This window comes from Idiotropiscis lumnitzeri, chromosome 9 (assembly GCF_059441095.1).
Source record: "Idiotropiscis lumnitzeri isolate Australia: NSW breed Sydney's pygmy pipehorse chromosome 9, RoL_Ilum_1.0, whole genome shotgun sequence".
NCBI classification, from domain to species: Eukaryota; Metazoa; Chordata; class Actinopteri; order Syngnathiformes; family Syngnathidae; genus Idiotropiscis; species Idiotropiscis lumnitzeri.
This window is the reverse complement of record NC_142399.1, coordinates 9,477,939-9,504,898: the sequence shown is the minus strand read 5'-3', so window position 1 is coordinate 9,504,898 and position 26,960 is coordinate 9,477,939. Positions and strand designations below refer to the sequence as shown.

Here is a 26,960-nt window from a genome sequence, read left to right as displayed (position 1 = left end):
CCCAGGCTTCATGTTAAAATCATTCCTATTCATTCCCAGTTTTACTGTGGTATGTACTGTAAATCCATTAACACATTCTTAGCATTATTCAGTTGTTTTTTTTATCAATCTGTTATTTTATGAGTGACACATTTTGTGAACCAAAAAAACAAAACAGATTTTGAAGGCAAAATACCAGTGGTATTAAACATTGCTTTTAGGGGACTGCAAATGGAGAATAAAAGTGCCAATTTGGCTTTTTAGCAAATAACTGTTTTTGGGCACAAGCAAAAGGAAATTAGTAGCTGGTTGGAAAGTGGCAGTCATACAGTGTTGCATTATGAAGTTTCATGTCATGTCATTTCCCATTTTTTTAAATGTCCGTTCATTGCACAACTGATTACTGAAAGTTGCCCCATCAATGCAAAAACCATAAAATGTTCCATGCCACATGATATACATTATAATTTTAAAAAAAGTAATTTTTATGAAGAATTTATTTTTTTGTACATGTACAGTGCATACAAAAGTGGTCCAAAAAACACAGTTGATTGCGTCAGTGTATTATTCGTTTGAATATCAATGCAGTCACGCTGTTTCCCTTCTTGCCTCCAAACTGGAACGTGGGCGTCGGCAACTCCTGTACAAATTCAAATCCTGTGAAACATCAATGTAAGTTATCATACACCAACAAGTACAGAGGCCTCAAACAAACATGCCGGGACCTTGAGTGTCAGCCGACCGACAGGCACTCCCGTGCGACTCCGCTGACAGCGAACTGGCCACTTGCCAAAATACAAAACTTCAGACAGTTGTCGCCCGAAGCTTAACAGTCCCACTTGAGAAGCTGTGTGTTGACTGAGTGGGTCATACAACAAAAAAGGGCCCAAATGTAAATATTTCAATGCCCATGGCCATGAGTTTCAATGCCAAAAGCGAAATGAACCTATTGCGTGTGTAAAAGTTTGCTGTACTGCGTGTGTGTTTTACTTTGACATACAACACAGGGAAAAACAGAAATGCTTGATCTAGTAAAAGAAAAAAAAAAAGCGACATACGCTGTGGAGTACAGCACAATTTGTGCAGTGACGCTATCTAGTGGTGAAGTTGGTGAATTATGTCAATTTGTCAACATTAAAGGAGGCGGTACCAAGTAAGGGGAAAAGGTGAGATCTCAAATATTTTCAGAAATATACGAAATGTGAACTGTAGATAGGCATTTTTGACAGGCGACACGGTGAACTAGTGGTCAAGGTTATTGCACTAACAAAATAACTCGAGTTAAAAACTTGAAAAAGTATTTTAGCTCAAAATAACTGATACTGCAATTTGCGTTAACTAAAACTAACTATAGTGTGTTTCGTTTGACGAAATACTTTTCTTTGTCTTGCACCCGACAAACACTCCATACACTAAAAAACTAAAACTAAAAAAAACAAAACTAAGAAACCGGCTCTCAAAAAAAAACTAATTAAAACTAACTGAATTTAATGGACAAAACGAAATAAAAACCAGCTATAGTGAAAACTTCATAATCACTATTGCTGTTTGCAAATATGACGCATATTTATAAGGTTCCATGTTTGAATCCCATCTCACGCCTTCCTTTGTGGAGTTTACGAAATCATTAAAATAATTAATGGCAACAAAATGTTAAAAACATGCATTTTAATACATCGGCTCCAGCACACTCGCGACTTTAATGGAGACAAGCGTTGTAGAGAATGGCTGGATGGCATTTTGGCTTCACCTTCTTTGAATCGCTCAAGCAGCTGTTCTTTTGTCCAGTTACATGACGTAATAGAGAAGAGGCCTTGATTCTTCAGGGAGGCTTTTAAAGCTTGCACGTAAAGCCTTTTCATCTCGCTAGTATTGTCGGGATTCAGGCTGATGGCGTCAAACGTCCCTTTGTCGACGCACACGTCATAATCCTTGAGTCCCCCTTGACAGAAGTCCACCTCCTTTATATATTTAAAAAATAAATACACATGGGTTTGGTGTCAAAAACGTTCACAATGACTTGAATATGAGTGTGACAAAGTAAAACTGAATAGAAGGACTGTGGGAATACGTCCACACAATAAAATGTAAACGATAAATTTCAAATACTGGCAGAGAAAACTTATAATTATAGATATTAAAAGATGAAAAAAGTTGTCGCTATGCAAAAAAGTCTAAGTTGTAGATTTCTCTCTCTGCCTCCCACCCTACCCAGCTAATGTCAATATTGACTTCAGCGGCAGTCTTTCTGTCCAAGGAACGCACATACAGTCACCAGTGTGCCATGTACAGAACATATACGCACGGCCGTTGCATACATGCATACACACAAGACGCGCCCAATTACGGAGCAGATGTGCTTTCATTTCTTTCAGGTTTGGAGGGGGTCAAATGTGAATGGTGGGCAAACCGCCATCACTTTCACGGCCATTTTCAAGTGGGCCACATGTAAACACAGCAGCAAAGCCACAAGGACCAGACGTACGTAGATCCACTGTGGAAACTGGGATGGACCACACGTATTTTATTTCCATTTATTTTCTGTAGCGTTTGGGGTACACTCTGGATTGGTTTTGTTTGGAGGATCTGTAAGTAGTTATACAACACATTGTGCATAAAATGTTGTGGAAATGGATAAGATATGGAAATTACCTTAACAATGACATGTGTCAAGCCCTCTGCCTGAAGAACACTTTTTGCCAGTTCCACAGAGGCTGAGGAATAATCGATTCCCGTTAAATTATTGTATCCATGTTTAGCCTTACGACAAGAAAACAAAACACATTATTAAATTCAGATTCCACAATGATTATTCTTGTTACAATGTGCTGTATCAGAGATGACAATGCTGAGTTTTGATTGATACTCTCAGAGAGAATTGTTTGCTTTTAATTCATATTGTTCCCCTTACCATCTCAACTAAAAAGGCTCCATTTCCTGTGCCGATGTCCAGAATGGCAGCGTCTTCTGGAATTTTAGCATTCCCCATCCATTTTAACACACGGTTCATGCTTTCCTCACCAAACCTTACAAGAACAAAAAAAAAAGTTTCACAAGAAGAATATTCTGAGGGCAAATTATTTAATTTTATAAGTTCAATCATATATATTTTTTATCTTCAGTAATAAACAATATTCCTGCATGCAACTAACTGACTAACTTAGTTGTGAAACACTTCTTCGTGTATTATGTATGTCCGTATTACACTGACCTCTGGTGGCCAAGTCGAGCGCACAAGAAGGATAATCTCAATGGGTATTAAAGCATTAAATCATGGTGCAAAACTTTACATTTCATTATGGGAGTATGTTTTTTATGAAGTACAAGTAGTGACTTTTCTTATTAAATCATAAAGTAATTTTAATCAATATTTGTGCGAAAGAAAAATAGTTACCATATCTCACCAACGTCCCCAATGTCTTTGAATGATTCCAACTCTTTTTGGTATGCATCTTCCCAACTGCAGAAACAAAAATTGACATTATTATTATCATTAGTATTATTATAAAAAAAAATAAAAGCACATCTGACAAAAAATGCATCACATTCTGATTGTTAAAAAAGGTAATTTAATAAAAAACAATAATTCCAATTTGGGTATAACGCTAGTTTAGCTGTTGCTACCAGTGACTGCAGAAGCGAGAAATAATACCTCACCACCAAATCATATGATTTTTTATCACGCCATTCTATGCTTAAAGGTCTTACTATTCCTTCGTTCCTAACTGTGAAGTTTCAAAGTCATTATCCGAGTGTCTGTCCTCTTCTGAGTCGGAACCACGCGTGCATTTCACGGCTGCTTCCATGTTGTTTGGCTAAACGGCGAGAGAATACGACTACGTCTCCCATGATTCATTGCGCCGCTTGCAGCAACTTCTCAACCGCAGGGGGCAGTGGGATTGATAGGGATGTTTCCATCATGGCGGCGTCCATTTCAGGTTATACTTTTAGTTCTGTGTGTTACCACAGCGCCAATAGCAACTCGGATCATGTGAGTACACCGGGTCGCCTTGCCAAAAGCGAGTGCAAGCCTTGCTTTCACGTTGTCGTTCATCGGCGCCATTAGTTTGTGTTGCTTGCGCACTGTCATGATATGTTGATGGGCTAGCTAGTTCTGGTGTCGTCTATTTACCGGCAGATGTGCTCATTATAGCATGTGGTATTGCACACGTAGTTGTGTATCTAGTCTTTTTAAGGATACACACTAGTCCGACGTCCAATCGTAATTCTAAATCACGGTTGCTCTTTGGTGTTAGTTTATAATAGGAAGTGTGAAAGGGAAGTGTTTTAAGTTCCAGGAAATACTCAGCTCTTAGCTCCCCTTTTGGCTAGCAAGTGTTGTAGTCGAGTTTTTGGCATTTCTTTTAATGCTTAATCTACTTGTCACCGATGTACATATGAATTAACAAGTTAGATAAACGAGTGGCTTCCATTTTGATTCACCTCGTTTCCGCGTTGACTGACAGGTGGTGCTTCTCAGCCAACTTGAGTCCTCTTAGCGTCTCTGTCTAATTATGTTTTTAACAGTATCACCACTTGTGGTTGTTTTAATGGTGGATTCATTTAATCATTTGGTTGATACCTGGAAGCAGTAGTGGTTAGCACGTCTGTTTGACACCCAAGAGGTCCGTCCATGTGTTTAATGTGGGGATATGAACAAGGCCGACTCATATAGAGATCATAAAACTAACACCATCTTCACACACACACATACAAATATACTTCTTAAGCACGCAATGGCTAATTTGCTCTGATAAAAGTGTCAAGGTGTCCATTGTCCAGAATTTATTCAATGGCTCAATAGTCCGGAAACTAATCATTGTTCAATGGCGCTATTCAATGGATCATTACATTGGAAATGCTTTTGAACTTGAGAGTATTCATAATTTTTGCTGCCTATGTTTTGTTTGTACAGGAGGGCTTCCTTTTAGGAGAAGTAAGGCAAGAGGAGACCATCAGCATCAGTGACACGCAGATAAGCAGCACAGAGCTCATCCAGGTTGTAGGTAAGGGGTATCTATCCATCCATCTGATCTATCTAATCTATCTATCTGATTTGGGCATAATATAACTGTAAACGCACATCACTGTTTCCAACAGAAATCCATAACCATGACCCGTGTGCACGGTTGTTTAGGTAAGCTTTTATTTTTCTCATGTACGCCACAGTATGCCTCAGATCTTCATTACACACATGTAGGTGCATCTTAGTTCGAAAAGTGAAACACTTATGTAACTTTGTTCAACATGTGGAGAAATACTTTGCAGAAGGCCAGCTTTTATCTTATTTATGTTTTGATGGTGTATTGTGAGGTTTTGTGGTGTCAAACAAATCATGAAGTATTTGACTTTGTGTGTGGTAAATCTATACATTCACTTTCACTTTTAGAAATGAACTCCTGAAAAGAATGTGATTCCCGCTATACTCTTATTAATTGAGATCCTTCCATACAACATAATTTTTTATTTTGATTTTTTTTAATCAGAATAGATGATCAATTCATTATTATTATTATTTATTTGATTTCATAATAATGCATCATGTTAAAATGCTGAATAAAAGAGAAACTACAATTATTACAACTTATATGTGTATTTAATTACAATATTTAATACATTTAGTATTTAAATAAGTCGCTACATCACTTAGGGTCTTTATACCCATTTTTGGACAGTAGATGGCTCCATTTTACAAGATTGTGGCGCAGCATCACGCAAGCAAAAAGGAGTGTGACATCTTTTCCCCTCTCTTATCAGCTTTTATGACTACGCTGGCAAAGTCAACGAAGAACATCTCAGCAGTCTTCTAAAAGATAGGCGAAAAGTGAGTGATGACGTTATGTTTATTTCATCCATTTCCTCATGTTCCCTCTCAGCTGAACAAACGCATGATCTGATCTGTTTGAATTTAATGCATTTTATTTCACTTATTCCTCGGCCAGCATGTGATTGGCTGGTACCGGTTTCGTCGCAACACGCAGCAGCAGATGTCCTTCAGGGAGCAGGTTGTACACAAGCAGCTGACGCAACTCCTCGGCGTGCCCGACCTTGTCTTCCTCCTGTTCAGCTTCATCTCCACGGCCAACAGCTCCACACATGCGCTGGAGTACGTGCTCTTCCGGCCCAACCGCAGGTATTGTTTGAGCAGCGCTTAACATCATTGCCTCCTTTTTATTGATGAGTTGATTAACACAAGCACTACAGTGGGCTCTCGGAATTTAAATAAAACAGACATTTGTTCTCATTTCAAATAAGTTTTCTCCAGATGGCATGAGTCCTGCAAATAACTGGCAACCAGCCAGCTGCGATGGGATCACCGTTTTAAAAAAAAAAAAAAAAAAGTGAAGCAAAATCTCTTACTCGAAGCTTCTTCATAGAAATACATTTTCTACACACACTATTGCAAATGCACACACAACTCAGAGTAGAATGTCCAACAATTGGGATTATTTCACATTAAAAAAAAAAAGAACCCAAAATGCATTGTATCTACTGCAGACCAGTTTGGTTTACACAACAGCATGTTTGCAACTCCTGAAACAAGATAACATAAAATCATTAGGTAATTTAAGGTAGCATACCACTGTTGATTAGAATGTTTTGTATTGCTCCCACAGGTGATCCAGGCCACCGATATATTTGCAATTGCCTTGTTGAACAAACAGGATCAAAATAAACATTCACCATGGCCTCAACTGACACCCAGAGTGGCTAATGGTTAGCTTGTTAACAGCCAGCTGCTATTCTGAGCTCAACAAATTTTTACATTCATTTGCTGCCACTCACGTTACTCACCAGGGCAGACCCCATCTTTTTAAGTCATACACACACTCATATCACTATACTACAGTGTCGAATACGAGGATGGTGACCCCCCCCCCCCCCCCAAGTGGAAATCATGTCATCTGTAGATTGGATTTTCTTCGTGCTAATGAAGTGAGGAGATTATTTTTATTTAATATTGCCATAGCCTTGACTAATGAAAAAATATTGCCTTACCGTCATCCTGTGACAACTCCAGCCATTTACAACCCTGTTTGGTGGACCAATGACCAGATTTTTGTTTCATACTGACAACAGTTCGGAGAGTCCACTGGAAATCCTTTCAACAATATTCTAGTGTGATATTTCACGGGTTTTGTTCTGTGTGCGCTAAGCGGTTGTCTGCACTCAGTAGGTACAACCAGAGGATCACCCTCACCATCCCCAACCTCGGCAACACCAGCCAGCAGGAGTACAAGGTCTCCTCTGTGCCCAACACCTCGCTCAACTACGCCAAGGTCATCAAAGAACAAGGGTAATATTTGCACTCCAAACATGAATCGGCACCGCTTCCAGGGTCACTGTTAGCTGCTGCTGAACAAGTGTCCTCTACTGTGTGTTTGCCAGCACCTGTTTCCACCTGAGCGCATGCCAACACTTTCATAAATTTACACAGAGCTCCATAGCGGGAGCATGACAAACTGCCGTGTGAGTTACAAAGAGTTGCCCGGCTGTGCCAGAGGGCGCACACAATTTACAAATGCATCGATTGGGCGCAGTTAATACCTCCTGTTGGCTGTGCAGTTTCTAAAGAAGGGCGAGGCACAGTATTGCCCCTGTGAACTGACCGTGACTAATGCACAGTGGAATTTGTAACCTTTCGCATGCAGCCGAAATGTAACTACAGTACTGCTTAACTCAACTTCTGCAGGTGATTTCCTAAAAAGCAAATGTGTATCTGTTAATGTCTACTGCATTTCGCTGCAGGGCCGAATTCTTCGACAAAGACGGCGTGATGAAGGATATCCGAACCATATATCAAGTGTACAGCGTGCTGCAAGATAAAGTGCAGGTGAGCAGATCCCGAGATTACATAAAATCATCTTTTTATTCAATTTTCTCATGTTTTTTCCTACCGTCATCTAATTTTAAGGCTGTGTGTGGGGAAGTTGAACAAAGTGAACGTGTGAAGGAGAATATTCAAGACGATGTGAACAAGCTGAAAGAACAAATTGCACTCAGGAAACGCAAGACGGCGGAAGAGGAGAGGAGTAAGTATCTGTGTGTTTATTTGAGAAATATTATATACGGGCAGCACCGCTCCACAAGGTAAGAGATCTGTGGTTCGAATTCTAACTGCGGCTGTCCTGTGCGGAGTTTGCATGTCCCAGTCATGCTTATTATTTCAATGAAGAGTGCAAAAATGTTGGTAAAAGTCACAGTGTGGTATGGCATTTCACCGAAGTCCACAGCGACATTTCTCTGGACATTCTCACTGGAAGCAGTCACTGTAAGATTGTACCATCCAAAAACAACAGGGGGCTAGGGAATCATTTAAAGTGGCGGACATCCTGACCAAGCACAAAATGCCCTTCCTTGGTGGCGGAATGATAAAAGAGATGCGACTGCTACGGCGAAGTCATTATTTCGGGACCATACAAATACGGGTCCACAAACTTGTGTGACTCAGCCTTTTTGGACATTAAATGTCATCTAATGTAATGTAAGAATTAGACAGACTCTTCTTAATTCAGCGTGTATATGCTTGTTGCAAATACTTAATTCGGCGATACTAGATGACACCAATGCCTCTTGCAGTTACACATAGGATGTCATGCTACTACAATACACAGAGTAAAAGGAAATGAATTTCTTATTGATAAAACCACAGATTATAAAATGCACTTCTTGAGTGCAGCATAATTTGCAGTAGACTAAAAGTGTTGTCACCCATGTTTACTGCAAAGCATCTCCATACGGCTAAACTCATGCAGACACAGAAAGTATTTAGTGATCCCCCTGTATCCTTGGGCATATTTTTACAGCATTTATGGCACTTAAGCATTGTCTGTGTTTTCCACAGTGCTCCGTGAAGCCCAGAACCCAAACTCCACTCCAGAAGAGAACACGGAACCTTCCGAGACATCCCTCCCATCCAGGATCTCTTTCCACGCGCCATCCGCGCCCGAGCGGCCCAGCATCTCCCCCAACCCGCCGTCTTACGCCGACCTGCTTTCGCAAGTTGACTCTCTGCTCTCGTCCTCTTCCCCACCCCCCACCAGCGCAGCTCTTCTTCCCCGCCCCCAAGCCGTGGGATCGCCTGGACACCCCACGCCAGGCCCGCTGGCCACGGGCCTCGGAATGGGCTCGATTGCTCCCGCCCCGTCCAAGCCCATCAGTACACCAAGCTCGCCGTACCTCGGCAACGGTGACGGCTCAAGCTCTGACTCGTTAGACAGGCAAGCGGCGGGGCAGGAGTTTGACGATGACGAAGACGAGGACAGTAGTGAGTACGAGAACCTGGTGAGCGAAGCCCCCCGCCTGCCCGTGACCCCCGCAAACCTTTTAGCTCGAAGTCGGTCATCTGCCCTGGGCCCCGACGGGGACGCTCGTGGTTCACAGGCCACATAGAAATGCGGCACCAGGTGTGTGCGGGACACTGATGCACCTTCTCAAGCAATCATGAAAAAAAAAAAGTGCCAGTCCTGAAAGTGAACGGCATGTGCACCACGCATCCCGCTGTCTTTTTTTGTCTTTGTTGTCTTATCTCCATTTTAAGGGGAAACCTCGTCAGCTCACTGGAAGGGGGCTCTTTATGTTCTCTGTGGTTTTTTTTGTGTTTTTTTTTGTTTTTTAAATTTTGATTGGGTGCTGTCTGGGTACTACATTTGGGACGTGTCTGGTGTTTTCGGGTTATACACGAGGACAATGTTACTTCTGCCAACCAGCGCATTCACAAAAAGGCAGGTCCTGCTTCCCTCTCTTTTTTCACATTTCACTAACACACACTTTTGCATCACTTTTGCACTATTTATTGCCTTCTTTTAACAACCACCTCTCGAAAAAAACAAAACAAAAAGGAGACGATTAATCAGCCTTTTAAGACTGCAATTGCTTTCTCATGCACAATTGTCTGTCATTTTTGATTTGGGATTTGTAACTGTCACAAATTAGCGATTCAGTACAAAAAATTTAATCATAGAGTAAGTAAATGACAAATAGATCAGCCACTTATGGGTGCTTTATATACAAATATATATTTTCTTTTTATTTGAGATTGATTAGACACGAATGTCAACAGAAAAACACTGAAATTGTATTGCGCTTCGCTGCACTTAACGTAAGAAAATTGTATGATTTCCTTTGTGCTATACCAATGAGATCCTGTCTTGCTACATGTAACGCCCCGTCTGACCACTCTGCTCAGCTTTTGTACATTGCACAGGGCTTCACAGAGCACACACCAACACAATGTACTGTACTGTAGCTTTACTAACCGGATGCTTCAGAGGTTCCCTTCTACTGCTGCAACACAAAGAGTACCACTGAAAACCACAACAACAACAACCTGGCTGCTATCTCCACTTTACTCTGCTCCTTGTTACTATTTCTGACCATAATCAGTTGAAGCTCACTTCTCGCTCAGTTGTCCTCTTATTAAAGTCATTCATGGAAGGATCGGTAACTGTTGTAGTGTGTGAGTTTGAACCGTGGTGATCATCACAACAGCTTTGCTTTCCATTTATGGCGCAGCAAAACCTATGTCTGACTTCCAGCTTTGGTGTTGTTCTCCCTTCTTAGCTAACAATAACCACTGAAGAACAACCCCCCCCCCCCCAAAAAGGAGACACTAAAGTAGGAGTACAGTACTGTTGCGACTGTGACTTTGCTGTCTTTGATGTTAGAAACAGGAATTGAACCACCGAGCTGCGTGAAACCTGCTTAGTGATTTTGAGACGTCAATAAAATAAGTCATTTGCATATTTTTAGGCAATAAAGAAAAACCTGCAGGGTGTTTAATGCGGTCACCAGCAGGTTGTACTCGATTTTGAACTGACGTGTTTTGCCTGGAGAGCCAGCATTGAGCTCCACAAAGCCATTTGTCGGCCTCTGTTTTGTTTTTGTTTTGTTTGGGGTTTTTTTTTTGTCTGAGTGTGGGGGGGGGGAGGGGGGCGGCTTCAGGCTTGTCTCATTTGCATCACTGATCAGGAACTGGCACTGTTTAAATGTGACTTAATAATTGCAATGTCATGCTGTACACAAACATGACATTTGTTGTACGCGTTTCCCTGGAGAACTGGAGCATATGATGATAAACTAAATTAAGTATTGAATGTACAGTAGACCAGGGAGGGGTGTAGAAGCATTTAGTTGACTTTAAAGCAGGATTTTGATTATTGTGTTCTCGCAAAAGCCTTTCCAATGATTGCTGGGCGTTGTATCGGCTACAGTGGAAGCTCTCAAGTTACACAAGAGAACCTTTCGGATGCTGGCTGACTTCCAAGTCATTCTGATCTCAACTGTATTTTCCCTTCCAAGCTGTTCTAATCTCAAGTGTATTTTCCCTATCTATCCATTTTCTATAGTATTTGTTCTCAGTTGGGACATTTGTGCGCTGCAATCCCAACTGAATCTGAGAGAGAGGCGGGCTACACCCTGGACTGAATGTCACCCAATTTGCAAACTGCCCCCGTGCTCCTAGCCAATTTAAGCAACATCTTTAACTGGCAGTAGACATTGCGCAATAGTCAACTAAATGCTACAAATCAGTGTTTATGCTAGTTGTTAGCTTATTTGCCTATAGCTCCGTGCTAGCAGTTTTGTATCCAATGGTTCTTTTATTGTATTGTTCATAATTAACTGAGGTCAGGTTCTTTTAGCATCACAAAAAAATACAATACAAGGATTTCAGATTTTTTTTTAGATGCTCACTGACCTAGTTTTACAACCAGATGTCACCCATGATGGGTGTTTTAAACTTTTAACTCCAATTAGTTAGCCTAATAGCATAATGGGCTAAGTCATTTATGGAGTATTTTTGGAAAAACTAGAAAAGTCCAGTTTCCTCAATTTAACCTTTGCGGGTTAACATGACCTGGATTGTTGAGAATCTACAAAGACCTAAATTAAAAACACTACTTTTAGCAGGCACATTTGTATATTTTGGTAATATCAAGCAAATTAGGTGACTTGGGCAATTTTGCTATTATGCTAACACTGCAGAGGTTCAACTGTATTGACTATTGTATCCTTGCGTAACCTCCACTTGATGATCAAAAAACAGCAGAGCTCAGGTTTAGTTTATTTTTTATTTTTTATGTAACACTATACAAATAGACACTCATGAACTCATAACTGTATGGGGTAATACTCCCTGTACTCTTCGTACAATGAATGGGACACCTTGACACCTCCTCCCTGAAGCATAATGCTGGGGGACTCTTGAGGCTTTTATCTTTTTTTGTGCACATGGCAGAAGACAAAAGGCATGGTTGAATTAGCACAGTATGGTCTTACATTAGACAGTTAATAAAGAGAGATGTGTGTATGCTGGGTGGTGTGTTTGTTTTCTCGTACGTTTCTCATTCTGAGGTATGTTCTATAAGTGATCCTTTTTAATTTTCCTTTAAAAATGAAAACACTAGGAGACATTTATAGAAATAAGGAGCACCTGATCTGTTTCCTACCTTGTTAAATATTTGATCATTATTGTGAGAAATCAGCGTCTTCGCTTCATTCAGTATTACGGGTAAGACATTTATTTATTGTGTATCGAAGCAGTAGCCCCTCGCATTCATCAGTGTCCAAGAAGTAGCTCTCAGTTTCAAAAAGGTTGGAAATCCGTCAGAATTTTCAATTGGAGTGGTGTATGGGGTATTTTCCTCCTAAGGAGTTTATGAAGAGAAACGTGCAGATATGGCTTAGTTTGTGTAATACGTTTTAATGCAACACATTTGTGGAACTGTATTTTTTTCTTCATCACAAAAAAATTAAACCAGTACAAAAATATTCACGTTAAGTGTGGGAGTGGCTGCTCATAACATTTGAAAAAAAAACATGACGTTTCAGCCTACTGTTTGCGCGTCGGGCTGACATTGAAGCTGCCACACATTACTGCAGGCTGCTTGCAGTATTTTCACGATGACATCATCCCTTTGGAGCCTATACCACGTGGTTAATTGCAATTCCCGCAATAACAAAATATATACACACAAAAGACCAAGCTTGTGATTTAAATAAAATAAATAAATAAAAGATGTGATTCTGCGTTTCAATAAACTAGTCCGCCTATTGAGGTGTGGTGACAAATTAGTCCATTCTAAACCACTGCTATTATTCCGGTTGACATTGAAGTGTTCTGTTTTGCTCTGACGTATCCCTTTAACATGGACAACGAGGTACGTCAATTCTGATTGGCCGACGCGAGAGGATGCACAGAAACCGGCCAATTGCAACGCGCGGCAGATCCAGGTAGTAAATCCCCGGTCCTGCCTCCCCAACAGTGAGAGAGCTTCCATACTTCTCTCGCTAGTGTGTTTTTAGCCCTTGCCTCGCTCGCTTCTTCCCCCCTTTCGGTGCCGCCATTAAAAAGCCCGTCTGCTCGGCGAAAAGGGAATCAAGATGATTTGAAGAGTACAACACGGACAAGCGAGGAGGGACGGGGCTCGAGAGAGTGGGTGGAGGCTCTCGCCCTGTGGCTTATGTGGACCTCCGCCATCCAGCCAAGTCAATATGCGGCTAGTGTCGGCGACGTGAGAGAAGCCCCAGTGGCTTCGGCAGGGAGTGGGCTCTCCACGGCAAACGAAACGAGGTAAGGGGCTTCTCGTTGTGTTCTACTCAACAGTCTGCATGTTCGAAGCGCAAAAACAACACCATCCGTTCGTGTTAGCAGCGCGCGGGCGGCTAGCTTGCTCTGTAATTACTTATCTGGCAGGTTGTCAAATCTCGTCGAGTTTGTAACGCAAGGTGGCAAATCTCGCGATATTGCCATCGCTAGGGAAAGTTGTTGACGTTCTGTCTGACGCCAAAGCGTGTTTCGTAGCCGGATTTGAGCACGAAACGATTAGCGCGTCACCTGTGAACCTGTTCAAAAAGAACGTCGTACCTTTACAAAAAAGTGGGGCGAGTCTGGTTGTCGTTGTGGGATTTTGAAAATAATAAAACAAATTAAAAAAAGGAAAAAAACAACAACAAACAAGGCGCCCGCGGTGCGTTTTGTCGCGCTCATGTGATGAATTTCTCACCGTGTAAACAAACATCCCAGACCGAATGTAAGCAATGCGCATGCGCTGTGGATTATTAACCCCCCCCCCTTTTTTAAAATTTGTGTTTTATAGGTTTTGCTCTGAATTAAATTTCAGTGCGTGGGTTAAGTGTCTCGGCAGTCACGCGTCTTCCCTGCTGGGTGTCTGCTTTCATTCGCCCGATGTCTCTTGTTACCAGCCTCCTCTGAGGCACTGTAGGCCACTCTGGCCCCCTGTCTATAAATTAACTTTTACTGTATGTGTTTATGGTCGGTGTTGGGTTTCCATGCTGGTTTGTCATTGAGCATTGCTGTGTTGTCTGGCGTCAAATTTAAATACTTCCACACAGGAAAAACTGCACTCTGCTGGTAAATCCACTCTTTTTATATTGTGCAGATGTGCATTAGTAGAGATTAATATGTGATACCGGTACTCTGTGCACCTGATTATAGAATATCCCCCACTGCAAATCGTACACTGACTGTTGACGACCTAAAACCGACATTAACATCACAGACAATACAACACCTACCATTCTGATGATGTTAACAAATACAATTAAGATAAAGTCAATAATTTATGAAGTTATCAAATGTGCAGGCGTTGTTTTAAATATCTTGATATTCTAAAGTGAAGTTAACATCTGTAAAATGAAACTAAAATGCAGTAAAAGTATTCCGCGTCTTCATCATGGGGTGGGAATTTATGAGCAAGAACCCAATAGTGAGTTACTGTACCCGTTTTGCCTCATGCCTTGTGGTGTAGCCATTTTTGTGACAAATTTCCATTAATCTACACGTAAAAAAAATATTCTGAGCGGCAGAATGTGACACTCTACCGGATGTTCTCGGACACCAACATTGAAACTACTCACCCCTTGATTAACGTGATAATCTCATTGATATAGATTATCCCCGCTGCAAATTGCACACTCACCGTCACCATGATGAAACCTCCATTAACAATACGGCCAATGTTTGAAGTAACAGTTTTAACTGAAAATTTATGAATGTGTAGGTCATCCAGTCCATATATCATCAAACAACTAACTGTTTGATTAAAATGCCTCAATCGGGTTGTGATAGTGCGAATGGTTGTGTGTCTTTTTATGTCCCCTGTGATCGACTGGTAACCAGTAGTTGGCACTATAGTTTGACACATCGTCGAATTATCATCTGCGTCAGAATTTTTCATCATTGTGTTAAATGAAACCCGGGGTAGCAGTCACTGGTATCGGTCTGGAGAAAAAGTGGTATCAAACATCCCTAGTAAAATGCTCCATGTGTCTTTGGTTGCAGTGTACTGTTTGCTTCAGAGTGGACCTGCCGAGCTGAGAACCCCACCAAACGGCAGCGAGCCTCCTCGGCGTGGGCGCGACGATGACCGAGCTGGTCACCAAGTGGGCCTGTGAATACTGCACCTACGAGAACTGGCCGTCGGCCATCAAGTGCACCATGTGCCGCGCACAGCGGCCCAGCGCGGGCGCCATCATCACCGAGGAGCCCTTCAAGAGCACCCCGACCTTGGACCCCGCCGGCCTCAGCAACAGCCCCACCCAGGGTAGCTCCTCTTTGCTCATTTGCCCCGACTCCAGCGCACGCCCCCGCGTCCGTGTGGCCGATAGCCCCGAGATCAGTTCCAAGTGGTCCTGTCACATGTGCACCTACCTGAACTGGCCCCGTGCCATCCGTTGCACTCAGTGCCTGTGTCACAGGCAGCACGCTCAGCAGCACGCGAGCCATCAAGGACAGCCGCGTAGCCCCACGGAGTCGCCTCAGACCTCAGGCTCCGGATGCCGCGCCGTGCCCTCGTCCACCGCCACGGACCCCTGCGAGGAATACAATGACCGCAATAGGCTCAACACACACGCACAGCACTGGACCTGCACCGCCTGCACTTATGAGAACTGGTCAAAGGCGCCCAAGTGCGTCGTGTGCGACCACCCCCGGCCCAGTCACGGCCTCCTAGTCGAACCCATTGAACTGGCGTCGGAACCCGAGCGGCAGCAGCCGTCGTCCAAGTTCATCGACGCCGACAGGGGCAACAGGCGGGGCGTCGGCAGCGGCGCCGGAGGCCTGGGAGTCGGCGGTGTGGTGGGTTTGGTCGGCGGCTGCAGCACCAGCCAGAGGAGATCGCCACCTTCCTCCAAACGCGAGTCGGAGGTGAACATGGACTTTCAGAGGATCGAGGTGGCGTCAGGGGCCGGAGTTGGGAGTAAAGAGGAGCTTGAGGTGGATTTCAAAAAGCTGAAGCAGATTAAGAACAGAATGAGGAGGACGGATTGGCTGTTCCTCAACGCCTGTGTTGGTGAGTTTCAAGTGAAATACAGGGGGATCGCTATCAATTAGAATACCGCGGAAAACCAAATTAATTTCAGTTTTTTCAATTTGAAAAGTGAAACTTACGTATTATATAGATCCATTACATTCAGGCAAATGCTTTTTGTATTTCACTCAATTGCACATCCAACTAGGGCTGAGCAATTGCTATGTAGTAAAATGTAGTTGTAAATAACTTATTGAAGTGGATTAAAAAATAAAAACTCTTTCATATTAATTCAAAACAAATTTATTCATCGAGCACAAAAACAACCATGGGTGCAGTGCATGCAAAGAGCTGTGCATTACGTAAAAGTCAGATGTACAAAAACAAAGAATTTTAAAGCAATAAATATTAAGTTATTGTTCATATTTTGCTTTAATTTTAGCAAAACCCTCATTTAAAAGCCCAAAAGATTAAATCACGAGTAATTTATTTTTTTTTTTCCAGAGGATAAAGAATATATGCCTGGGATCTTTCATACCGCGATATTGATGCCAATCGGTGTACCGGTACTTAAAAAGTATGGCAGTGCCTCGCCGTCAAAAACAATGCAAAGCGGATGAGTAGGATATTCTAAGTGCCTGTGTGCAGTTTGCCAGATGGTGAACAAGTCTTCAAATAAGTGGCCAAACGTGCTTGCTCCAAGCTGTTTATTTGTCAAAGTTAAATGTCAAACAAAGATGATTAAACAATTAAAGTATACTAGCGACAAAAACACAAGCTGCATGTTTTCTGTTCTACGTAGAGCCTTCTACTTGGATGATTCCACTGCTTTTATTGATGTGTTAGGTTTTTGCCATAGTATCGTTTGAGTTGTGTCAAAGTCATAAAAAGGATAAGCAAGATCATATGTTTATTCTCCTCATAGCAGTTGTTCCAACCGGGTTTACATAGCCCGGTCCAGATTGAATCGTTTGTCTTCTTGTATACTGATACACTGCAACACCGTGTGTGGTTATCAGCTAGCGAGCGAGTGAGTGAGTGTCCGGCCACCCACACTGTCGACTGGTGAGTGTGGAGTGGGAGGATGAACATTCTAAGAAAAAATTCGATTGTTTTTTTTTTTTTTCCTCCTTTCTTTCTCATGCTACTAGTCCAGCGCTCTCCCACATGTTCTTCATATTGCGCTGAATAGAAGTGATGGACGCTTTCAGGCCAAGGGGACGTCAACTTGCAAAGAGGTCACAGCCCAATTGTGCTGTGTACAATCCGTCACATGAATTTGTCCTCTGTTGCTAGGGAGGTGAAGCGTGTCACATGTGCGTGTGTGCGTGCGTGCGAGTGCACAACAGGCTTCCAACAGGAGCTGTCGCTTTAAAAATAGAGTGACAAGTCGGTCAGAAATATATTCTGTACGTCTTGAGCAACACTCATGACTTTCAGCCTGCATTATTGACCACCTGACAGGGACTTGCCATCGCATGGCAAAACATCTTGCAGCTTTCAGAACGCGTCTTAGTGTCACTTTGAAATACTTGATCATTTATTTTGTTATTTTTGATTTCTGGAGCATAAGGCATAAAAGTATGTAAAATACAAGCACACTTCCAATACTCCCTTCACCTCGTATGCTGTACTAGTTCTACTACTTCTTTGCCACACTTTGGATTAGAGGTGCACCGATTGAGGGAATATCAAACGAATTGAGAAGTAGTTAAATAATCGATTAATCGTTTTGATTCCCTTTTTCATAGAAAATTGTCAAACTCCTCAGACCAGGCAGTTGTCCTCCTTCAGATGTAGTCAAATTTGAATCTCAGATGGCTTTAGGTGTCCCCAAATGTATTTTTGTCTTTGTGTCTGACCTCTAAAAGCTTGTGCAATACACATTTTCCCATGCATTGTAATTTATAGTTATGTTTCAGAAACAAATTCCAAATATTGTTGCTGAAATTAATCCGTAATTCATAATTATTTCAATATTGTATTATTATGAAGAAAGGAAAAAACATGGACAGATTTGGAATAAGCACAAGAAATAATCTTACAAAAATTGATTTGCATCGCTGATTAAAAAATCGAAAGTAAAAGTGATTGACCAGTTTTATTGAAATAAAACACTATTTTGAGCCTTAATTGTTTCAAGACCTTATTTAACTCCAAATTGTCTACATGTCACTCTCCCAATTGTAAATATTTTTTGATAATCCATGAAAGACGATGCATTAAATTTTTTGTTTAGTCTAAGTAAGCCATTTCCAAACGTCTTGTTTTTTTGGGGCAATTTTGTGACAGTTTATGAAGACCAAACCGGTAAACTGAATCATCATCAGTTTATGTCTTTGGTTTCTGCACTGTCAATTTGAATGAAGGGATGGAAATTAAAACCTCAGGTCAGATTACGCAAGCGGATAATCGACAGTAATCGTTTCTTAAAATAATCATCAGTCGCAGCCCTACTGCAGTATTTGGAATGGATGGAAATTGTTTCCAAAAGGGTAACTGAGTCACATCTGCGTTCAGACCTGATTGTCAATCACAGACATTCGCTCAAGCGAGTGTCCTGAGGCGATTGCCGTGCTGCGCGTGTTGTCTTACAGGATGTTGGAGCGCAGGGCTGGCGGCGGGGCCGCCGGCACGCCCACACCATTCTGCTGCTTTGTGATCCTCTCTTGTCACACTGCGCTGCTTTTTGTGTGGCTTTCTCCCTGCCGCTTGTCGCTCGCAGCACTAGGCCAGCTCCGCATGGCACGGCGAGTCCTTCCACCCACTCTGTGTCTCTCTCCCCGAGCATTGTTGTGTTAACATGAGGACAAAAAAAAAAAGCGCTGCAGTGTTTACAGTACTGTCAAGAGGATGCTGTAATTGTTGTATGCGGCACACAAGATGTATGGAGTGGAGTAGCATCCATAATTTACACTTTGAGTTTCATTTCATTGTGAAATGACTCGCTTAGCAGAACAGTTGATTACGACTATAATGAATGCAGTTTAAACTCCAGAGGCATGCACAAGATAATCAAATCCAGTACAAGCGCTTTATCAAAGCTCTCGTGATTTGCGCTGTTTGTGTTATTAATTCCGCGATATGCTTATCATTGTGATTGTTGCTTTCAGTGGTGTACAACGGCACTGCTTTTTTTGTGAGAGAAAGGGGCTTTGCGATATGTTACGAACCAACTTTAGTTCGATTTGTTCTCATATCTTTTTTGCCACATTTTAGTGTACAATCCAAGGGTAGATTAATATTACAAACTGGAATAGACGTTAAAAAGCAATTAAAAAAAATCTACTGTTGAAAAATAATCTTGAGAAACGTACGTGTATCATATTTTTAAATAAACATGCTTAGAATGGTTGTTTAGTGTCTTTCAGATGAAACTGTTGATGAACCGGACAACTGCAATTTCAAAACATAGCCTGAGAAACCCCTGAAAATTTATACTACCTGTCCGCAAACCACTCAAAATGGCTCCGCGACCCACTTAGGGTCCCGTCCCACTTGTTGAGAATCGCTAGTCCAAATAAATAATAATTTCTGATGGCAGGCATTCTTCTACATTGCTTTGATTAATTGCCCAGACATACTTTTTGTTTATTTCAATGGGAGAATTGATTAATACTTAAAAAATCAGCTTTAGAAGTTGCATCAACTGGTCCGTGGATTACTTGCACCACGCTTAATTTCATCTCGTCTGTCCACACAGGCGTGGTGGAGGGTGACCTGGCGGCTGTGGAGACCTACAAGACGTCGGGGGGCGACATCGCGAGGCAGCTGTCGTCCGACGAGGTGCACCTGCTCAACCGTCCGTCGGCGTTCGACGTGGGCTTCACGCTGGTGCACCTCGCCATCCGCTTCCAGAGGCAGGACATGCTGGCCGTGCTGCTCACCGAGGTCAGAACGCCGATGTCTGTCGCGTGTCCCCGAAGGCGCGTGCGCCTTTGCGTGTTGGTGCCTGAGGCGCGGATAGCAGCTTGCTTTCTGAGGGCACCGTTATCCCAGATTATCTGTCGGCGCGCACCTCGCCTCCCGCGCTCTCGCTCGCTGGCCCAATTTGCTGTCAGAGCGGGTCAGCGAGCGAGAGCGCTGAGTGAGACGTTGCAGCATGCCTGCAAAAATGCCTGCGTTTGAAAGCCGCCAGCCGCAACAACTGAACATTTCTCAAATGCTTTCCTGTTGTTGTCCTCACAGGCACTCAGATAAATCACATTAGCAGGAAACATTGACTCGCAGTCGTTTAGACTTCCAAGGCAAGGCAAGGCAGCTTTATTTATGTAGCACATTACGCGAGGTAACTCGGAGTTCTTTACATAATTCAAAGTACAATATTTAAAAACATTTACAAACAAAATAACTACAAACATTTAAAAACGAAGTCTAGAAATACAAGTTATAGGCATCTTACTAAAATTACTTAAAAGAACATATGGTGCAATTTTTTTTTCAAAAATGTATTTTAAAATGCTTTGAAAGACCTCAATCATAGGCATGGGGAAAAAAAGTATAGTTATTAACCTAGATTTCAAAGCATTCTCACTTGCAAACAAATTCACTTGGATTGGTAGCATAACAGCTAAATGCTGATTCACCATGTTTGCTTTGAACTCTGGGCTCCACCGTATATGACATGTTTCCCACCCCATTGTCTGAAATCTTTCTCTGCTCACGTGCACCACACAGGTGTCCCAACAGGCCGCCAAGTGCATCCCGGCGATGGTGTGTCCCGAGCTGACGGAGCAGATCCGTCGCGAGGTGGCCGCCTCCCTCCACCAGCGCAAGGGCGACTTCACCTGCTACTTCCTCACTGACCTGGTCACCTTCACGTTGCCTGCAGGTCTGCGCCGCCATCACCACCGATAACAACACCAACACAGCGCGCTAATGGGCAATTTGCTACAATCCAAGAAATTGCTACAACCACCACCTGTCTTTTCTGCTTGTTATGAACGCTGTCCGGAAGACATAGTTCACCTCTGGCTCACTTTCTGGAGTATCTTTATTGTACAACATACAAAACAGTTTAAAAAAAAACTATAAAGGAGCTTTATCTCAAATATTTTTTTCAAGTCGCAGCCTCTAGTTTAGTGTGCTAGCCTCAACCAAAGATTGGTGGGGCAGTGCGTGCAGGACAATAGCGACCTTGGCTCGTGGCCACGAGCAGAGAGTCGCTCTGTTTCGGCCACACACAGTCAATGCATTCATGTCTCTGTTAGTGGAAGAATTGGCTACTGTGTTGACAAGAGCCCCGAGCATCGACGGAAAGCTTCTGGTTATTGTGGACGGAACAAAAACATGATGGCTGGCCTGAGCAGAAGCATTTCACTCATGTTGTACCAGTGATGTCACGATACCAAAATGTTGACTATCGGCATAAAGTACTTTAATACTGGTACCATGGCAAAAATCTAGAACACACAAAAAAAAGAAAAAAATTATTATGCAATAAAAGCTCACATCTTAACAATTTTAAATTGTTTTTATTTGTATTAATTAAAACAATTACTATTAATTTATAATTTATGACTTTATGAGTTAAATATAGCCCGGTTGGGGAAGTTTTTGTAGCTCCATGGTGGCCCGACAGTCAGCAAGGGCAAACTTTAAGAATTACAATGACTATACAGTAGACATAAAAAGTCTACACACCCCTGTTGAAATAGCAGGTTTTGTTATAGCAAAATAAAAACAACATGACCAAGATAAATCATTAAAACACATTTTCCACCGTTATGTGACCTAACGCATACGCTGTACTCAATTGGAAAGTGAGGGGAAAAAAGCAAAACAAGGGTGTGTTTGCGCAAGTGTGCACACCCTCTCAGAACTGAGGATGGTCGTGTGTTCATTAACCTATCACATTCAGACTTCTGTAAAACGGGAGTCGGCGCACACTTGACACTATTTCAAGAGAATCCGATTAACCAGAAATAAAGTTCAGCGGTTTCTACACTATACTGCGTAATTGTGGCGCATTCATTCATTGCCAAACATGAATGGAATAAAAAGCCTCTATTGTCGTCGTATGGTGAAGTTGGAGGTTTACTTTTCATATAATTTCCACTTTAAGAAGTTACTACTTTTTAAAAAAATAAATTGGCGGTTGTTGTGTTTGTTACAGATATTGAGGATTTGCCCCCAGCCGTTCAGGAAAAGCTCTTTGACGAGGTTTTGGACCGAGACGTGCAAAAAGGTAAATAATCGAGTCTTCTTACAATGCAGTGCAGTATTACAGCAGTGACTGCATGCACAAATTGCTGTTTGACTGAGTTAAACCAGATCCAAGTTGACGGTGGTCCAACCCCCCCCCATCAACGCACACACACATCCACTCATCCTCTAACATGAAGCACGCCAAGTATTTGCAGAGGTTTATTACTCGCACTTCCTTCCTTACCAAAACTGGGCTCGCTCTCCTTGGACGTTTACTTCGTGTCTTGTCTTTTGTCAATTTTTGACCATTTACGTAACAAAAGCAACACTTTACCTCTTCCGTGCATCGTGTCGCTCAGATTGTGTAAAAATCACATAACAAGCATTTGGGACTTCACTTTTGCCGCAGATTTGTTCAGAAAAGACGGCTGTGCCCCGCCCCCCCTTTTTTCAGATTAAGAGATTAAGATTTAAATCTGATCACGTGGCCTAGTTAGAGCGCTCTGCGACTTGCTGCACCACCCCCCACCCCAGAAAGTTTCACTGTGATGCACCAAATGCAGCGTCCGATTAGGTTGTTGCTTCAATGACACACTGAGGAGGTCGGCTATTAAATAGATTAAGCCCGCTGTGCTTCAAAAAGAGCACATCGACACAAGGGCCTTGTTGTCTTCTCACCAGGTCACATGTTCCGCCAAGTATCGTCTCATATCTGGTGTCGTATTTAGAACTGGATTCCTTTTTTAAGGGACTCTTTTGTAGCAATCGGCTTGTACGGTTAAGACCAAACGGTGAGTTTAAGGAGAATTTGATCAAATATGTAAACAAAGAAAAAGCAGTGAGCATGCAGAAAAAAAAAAATCAAAGCCCAAATGATAACACTATGAAAAAAAACTCCAGATCCGGTCAACCAGTCACCATGGCAACAGCCTCACTTTTTTTTTTTTTTTTTTTTGGTGGGATCATCTTCCAGAGCTGGAAGAGGAGTCTCCCATCATCAACTGGTCGCTGGAGCTCGGGACGCGTCTGGACAGCCGGCTGTACGCCTTATGGAACCGCACAGCCGGGGACTGCCTACTGGACTCGGTGCTGCAGGCCACGTGGGGCATCTACGACAAGGACTCGGTCCTGCGCAAGACGCTCCACGACAGCCTGCACGACTGCTCGCACTGGTGAGGCCCTAAAAACACAAACCGCACCTCAACTGTTTGGTCGACGGTCTGGGAGAGGTTCTGCATGGCTAAATGCTAAGCTAAGAAGTGATTACGCAATTTAACACAACAGCAGTAGTGTTTCCCTGCCTGTGGTGCAAGAACCTTCAAGTGGACTCAGATCCCGCAGTGCTTGGCTGGCAGTGGACCAAGTGCGCAAGGCACACACACGGCTGGTGCGAAGGCCGCCCTTGGTGGTGCCTTCAAGGACAGCAGCAGCTGAAACGTGACATGCGGCGGCCTCGCATTGCTTGTGTTTTACACGTCAACACAAAGCTTGGCTTTGGAAAATGTGTCACATGACCCCCTGCTGACTGCCATATTGATCCAAATGGAAAGCGTGCGTGCATGCACTGGCAAGCTAGAAGTACTCAAGCACAAGAGTGTTCCAAAAAAAAATCATGCACAATCTAAGTAGGCTAGCTTTATGCTAACATACAATGTCAAATCCCATAAACAGGCTAATTGAAATTAGCATCCCTTATCGAGTCATTTGAAACCATCAAGCAACTTTTTTAGCAATAATACAAACATGTAAATGGAACACAATAAAGAAAAGGTGTGTTTGCTGTCTAAGGTTCTACACACGCTGGAAGGAGTGGGAGTCGTGGTATTCGCAAAGCTTCGGCCTGCATTTTTCCCTCCGGGAGGAGCAGTGGCAGGAAGACTGGGCCTTCATCCTGTCGTTGGCCAGTCAGGTATGTGCGGTGCGGCAAAGCCACTCTTAACCGGCAGGAATTGTCAATTATTCAACGAGACCATCTACTGATGCCTTTGAGAGTGCTTCCTGTCTTGCAATCAGCAGAAGCGGGCTGGCGTTAGGCTGTCGGGAGTTGTTGCTGTATGTGACCATGTATGCAACCGGGGCTCTTTGTGTTGTCTCTCCTCCCCCAGCCTGGATCCAGCTTGGAGCAGACTCACATTTTTGTCCTTGCACACATACTTCGGAGGCCCATCATCGTCTACGGAGTGAAGTACTACAAAAGCTTCCGTGGGGAAACGCTTGGGTTCACTCGCTTTCAAGGTGAGCCGCCGTCATTCTCAAAGTGGGGTGCATGGGCGACCTCTAGTGGTGTGTATGTGTGTGCTACGTGATGAAGTTCTCTGTAATGAGAAAGCATCAACCCATCGTATGGCAACCACTTAGAGTGGCTACTATATTTAAAATGCTTTGCAAGAATTAAACAACTGGTCTTTTCTAAAACTGTTTACTGTCTTAGCCTTTTTGCTTGTCTGTTTCATGTCACTAAAAACAGACATTTCAGAAAACTTGCACGAGTTCCCTGATACCCATATTTTTAGTTGTTAGCAAAGAATCCAAAATTCTTCGTTGTATGACAAACCAACAACTCCCACTCCAGTTTTGCTTTCCTGGTTTTGTGGATGAAGTCACCCCTAATGGAAGTGGTCCTCTAAAATCTTCAAATCATTTCACTTTCTCATTATTGCTTCTTTTCCCGATAGGACGTCTGCTTGGCTACACGGGGTTGATAGCGTCACCTGATGGCTAAGCAGCTTTTTTTTTGTTGTCTTTTTTTCTATTTCCAAAGCGTTATAAAAAATGTTTCCTAACATTAGCCCGAGGCTTCCTTTTTGAGTGCCTCATAGCTGACATAGCAGACATAGCTGCCACACGTTCCTCACCACACGCAATATTGTGATGGATCGCACATGCAAATTTAAAAGGAAGGAGAAAAGGAGAACATGTATTTAAAAAAAAAAAATATATATATATTTGGGTTTGAAACGACGCTTGATGATGTCAATCCATCGAGTCCATTATCTGAAAAGATGAAATATTTGCATGTTGAGAATCCTGAATGTCGAAGCCGGTCGAATCCAGATCGTATGTGCGTCAAGCAGTTTAGTCGGACGCCGAAAATCTCTTTGAACACGTCGACTGGAGACACTTGGGTGTTTCCTGGCCACGCGTGTTGCTGATGACGTGTTTGTTACGTGTATGTTGCCAGGCGTGTACTTGCCTCTGCTGTGGGAGCAGAGCTTCTGCTGGAAAAGCCCCATCGCGCTGGGCTACACGCGCGGCCACTTCTCGGCCCTGGTGGCCATGGAGAACGACGGATTTGACAATCGCGGCGCCGGCGCCAACCTCAACACGGACGACGACGTCACCGTCACCTTCCTGCCGCTCGTCGACAGCGACCGCAAGCTGCTGCACATCCACTTCCTCTCCGCGCAGGAAGTAAGTTGTTGTTGCGTGAATGCTGAAAGCATTGTCCCCAGTTTTGTCACGCCGTCATTTTGACATGCATCATGCACATAATTCATCGTATTCACCTCGCTCCAATTTCAACTGTTTTCAAAAATTAGCACCGTGCAGGCTGTTGTTTCTGATTGCAAAAAATCAGTTTTCCCAAATGTCAACATTTTCAGCGAAAAACTCCCAATCCGTTCCCAATGATGCATTCAACAAAAAAGATTGACATTATCGTTCCCATTTGAAATTCAAAACATTCAGCGCATTGAATTCACCTTGGTAATGATGTCGTTTAATATCATTCCGTATCCAAAATTTTTCATTCAACATTCACTTGCAATTTCTCCAGAAATGATCCTTTAATAAAAATGGTAAAAAAAAAAAAAAATAGAAATAATTGATTTAAAAATTAACCATATATGAATTAGCTATTTAATATTGGCATTAAAACATTCCGATGTCGCAATACTTGCTTTTGTCCCAAATAAAACTAGCATAACTCAACGATCTGACGTCTGTGCGTGCGTTTTGTGTTGTTTTGCCAGATGGGCAACGAGGAGCAGCAGGAGAAGCTGCTGCGCTCGTGGCTGGACTGCTGCGTGACGGACGGCGGCGTACTCGTGGCCCTGCAGAAGAGCTCGCGCAGGCGAAACCACCCGCTCGTCACGCAGATGGTGGAGAAGTGGCTGGACGGGTACCGGCAGATACGGCCCTGCGCCGCGCTGTCCGACGGCGAGGAGGAGGAGGATGACGACGACGAGTGAGCGCTCGCTCGCCATTCGGGACTTTGGGACAAACTGTGACGCGCGCGAAAAATAAAAAAGGTTTACAAATTCAAAACACCTTTTTCCATTTGTATTTCCAATGTGACGGAATTCCTACATGTTAAATGCATGGATGGAAAGCCCTTTGAAGCATTTAGTCCACATCCTTTGGCTCCATGTGTAAGACAATTCATTGCACTCGTAGACAGAAGAATTATGTCTTACTCTTTTTTAAACTGCTAGTTGCCACTTTTGGGTTTGAGCATTACATTCTTCTTACTATTAACACTTTTTGGCCCAAAGCTGCTTTAGCATTTATTATACTTAACATCCAGTTTGAGGTCCATGTAACCAGTACGCTCTTTTCTCCTAC

At 42.9% G+C, this 26,960-nt stretch overlaps 3 protein-coding genes across 7 annotated transcripts; 2 read left to right on the top strand and 1 right to left on the bottom strand.

Annotated features, from left to right (window-relative positions):
* Positions 1–224: 224 nt before the first annotated feature.
* Positions 225–3,878, bottom strand: eef1akmt2 (EEF1A lysine methyltransferase 2). 4 transcript variants are annotated; one of them, XM_088305206.1, is made up of 6 exons: positions 3,637–3,780; positions 3,374–3,439; positions 2,891–3,005; positions 2,632–2,739; positions 1,730–1,940; positions 225–619 (listed from the first exon to the last, which is right to left on the bottom strand). In XM_088305206.1, the coding sequence occupies exons 1-6, from the start codon at positions 3,645–3,647 to the stop codon at positions 465–467; spliced, it is 666 nt and encodes a 221-aa protein (XP_088161332.1). In that variant the 5' UTR covers positions 3,648–3,780; the 3' UTR covers positions 225–464. The 4 variants fall into 4 exon arrangements, with proteins under 4 accessions (XP_088161332.1, XP_088161330.1, XP_088161329.1 ...); XM_088305204.1 differs by having other exon boundaries at positions 235–619; positions 3,688–3,878; XM_088305203.1 differs by having other exon boundaries at positions 497–636; positions 3,688–3,800.
* On the top strand, positions 3,819–11,574 carry abraxas2 (abraxas 2, BRISC complex subunit). 2 transcript variants are annotated; one of them, XM_088305202.1, is made up of 9 exons: positions 3,819–3,970; positions 4,895–4,985; positions 5,080–5,116; positions 5,737–5,803; positions 5,922–6,112; positions 7,157–7,276; positions 7,729–7,813; positions 7,895–8,012; positions 8,825–11,574. In XM_088305202.1, exons 1-9 carry the CDS (start codon positions 3,827–3,829, stop codon positions 9,370–9,372), a joined length of 1,401 nt encoding a protein of 466 aa, XP_088161328.1. In that variant the 5' UTR covers positions 3,819–3,826; the 3' UTR covers positions 9,373–11,574. The 2 variants fall into 2 exon arrangements, with proteins under 2 accessions (XP_088161328.1, XP_088161327.1); XM_088305201.1 differs by having other exon boundaries at positions 7,154–7,276.
* Positions 11,575–13,179: 1,605 nt separating this feature from the next.
* Positions 13,180–26,663, top strand: zranb1b (zinc finger, RAN-binding domain containing 1b). Its single transcript, XM_088305158.1, has 10 exons — positions 13,180–13,552; positions 15,284–16,292; positions 19,954–20,141; positions 20,928–21,081; positions 22,366–22,437; positions 23,371–23,569; positions 24,186–24,306; positions 24,503–24,632; positions 25,579–25,808; positions 26,369–26,663. Exons 2-10 carry the CDS (start codon positions 15,365–15,367, stop codon positions 26,585–26,587), a joined length of 2,241 nt encoding a protein of 746 aa, XP_088161284.1. The 5' UTR covers positions 13,180–13,552; positions 15,284–15,364; the 3' UTR covers positions 26,588–26,663.
* The last annotated feature ends 297 nt before the right edge of the window (positions 26,664–26,960 follow it).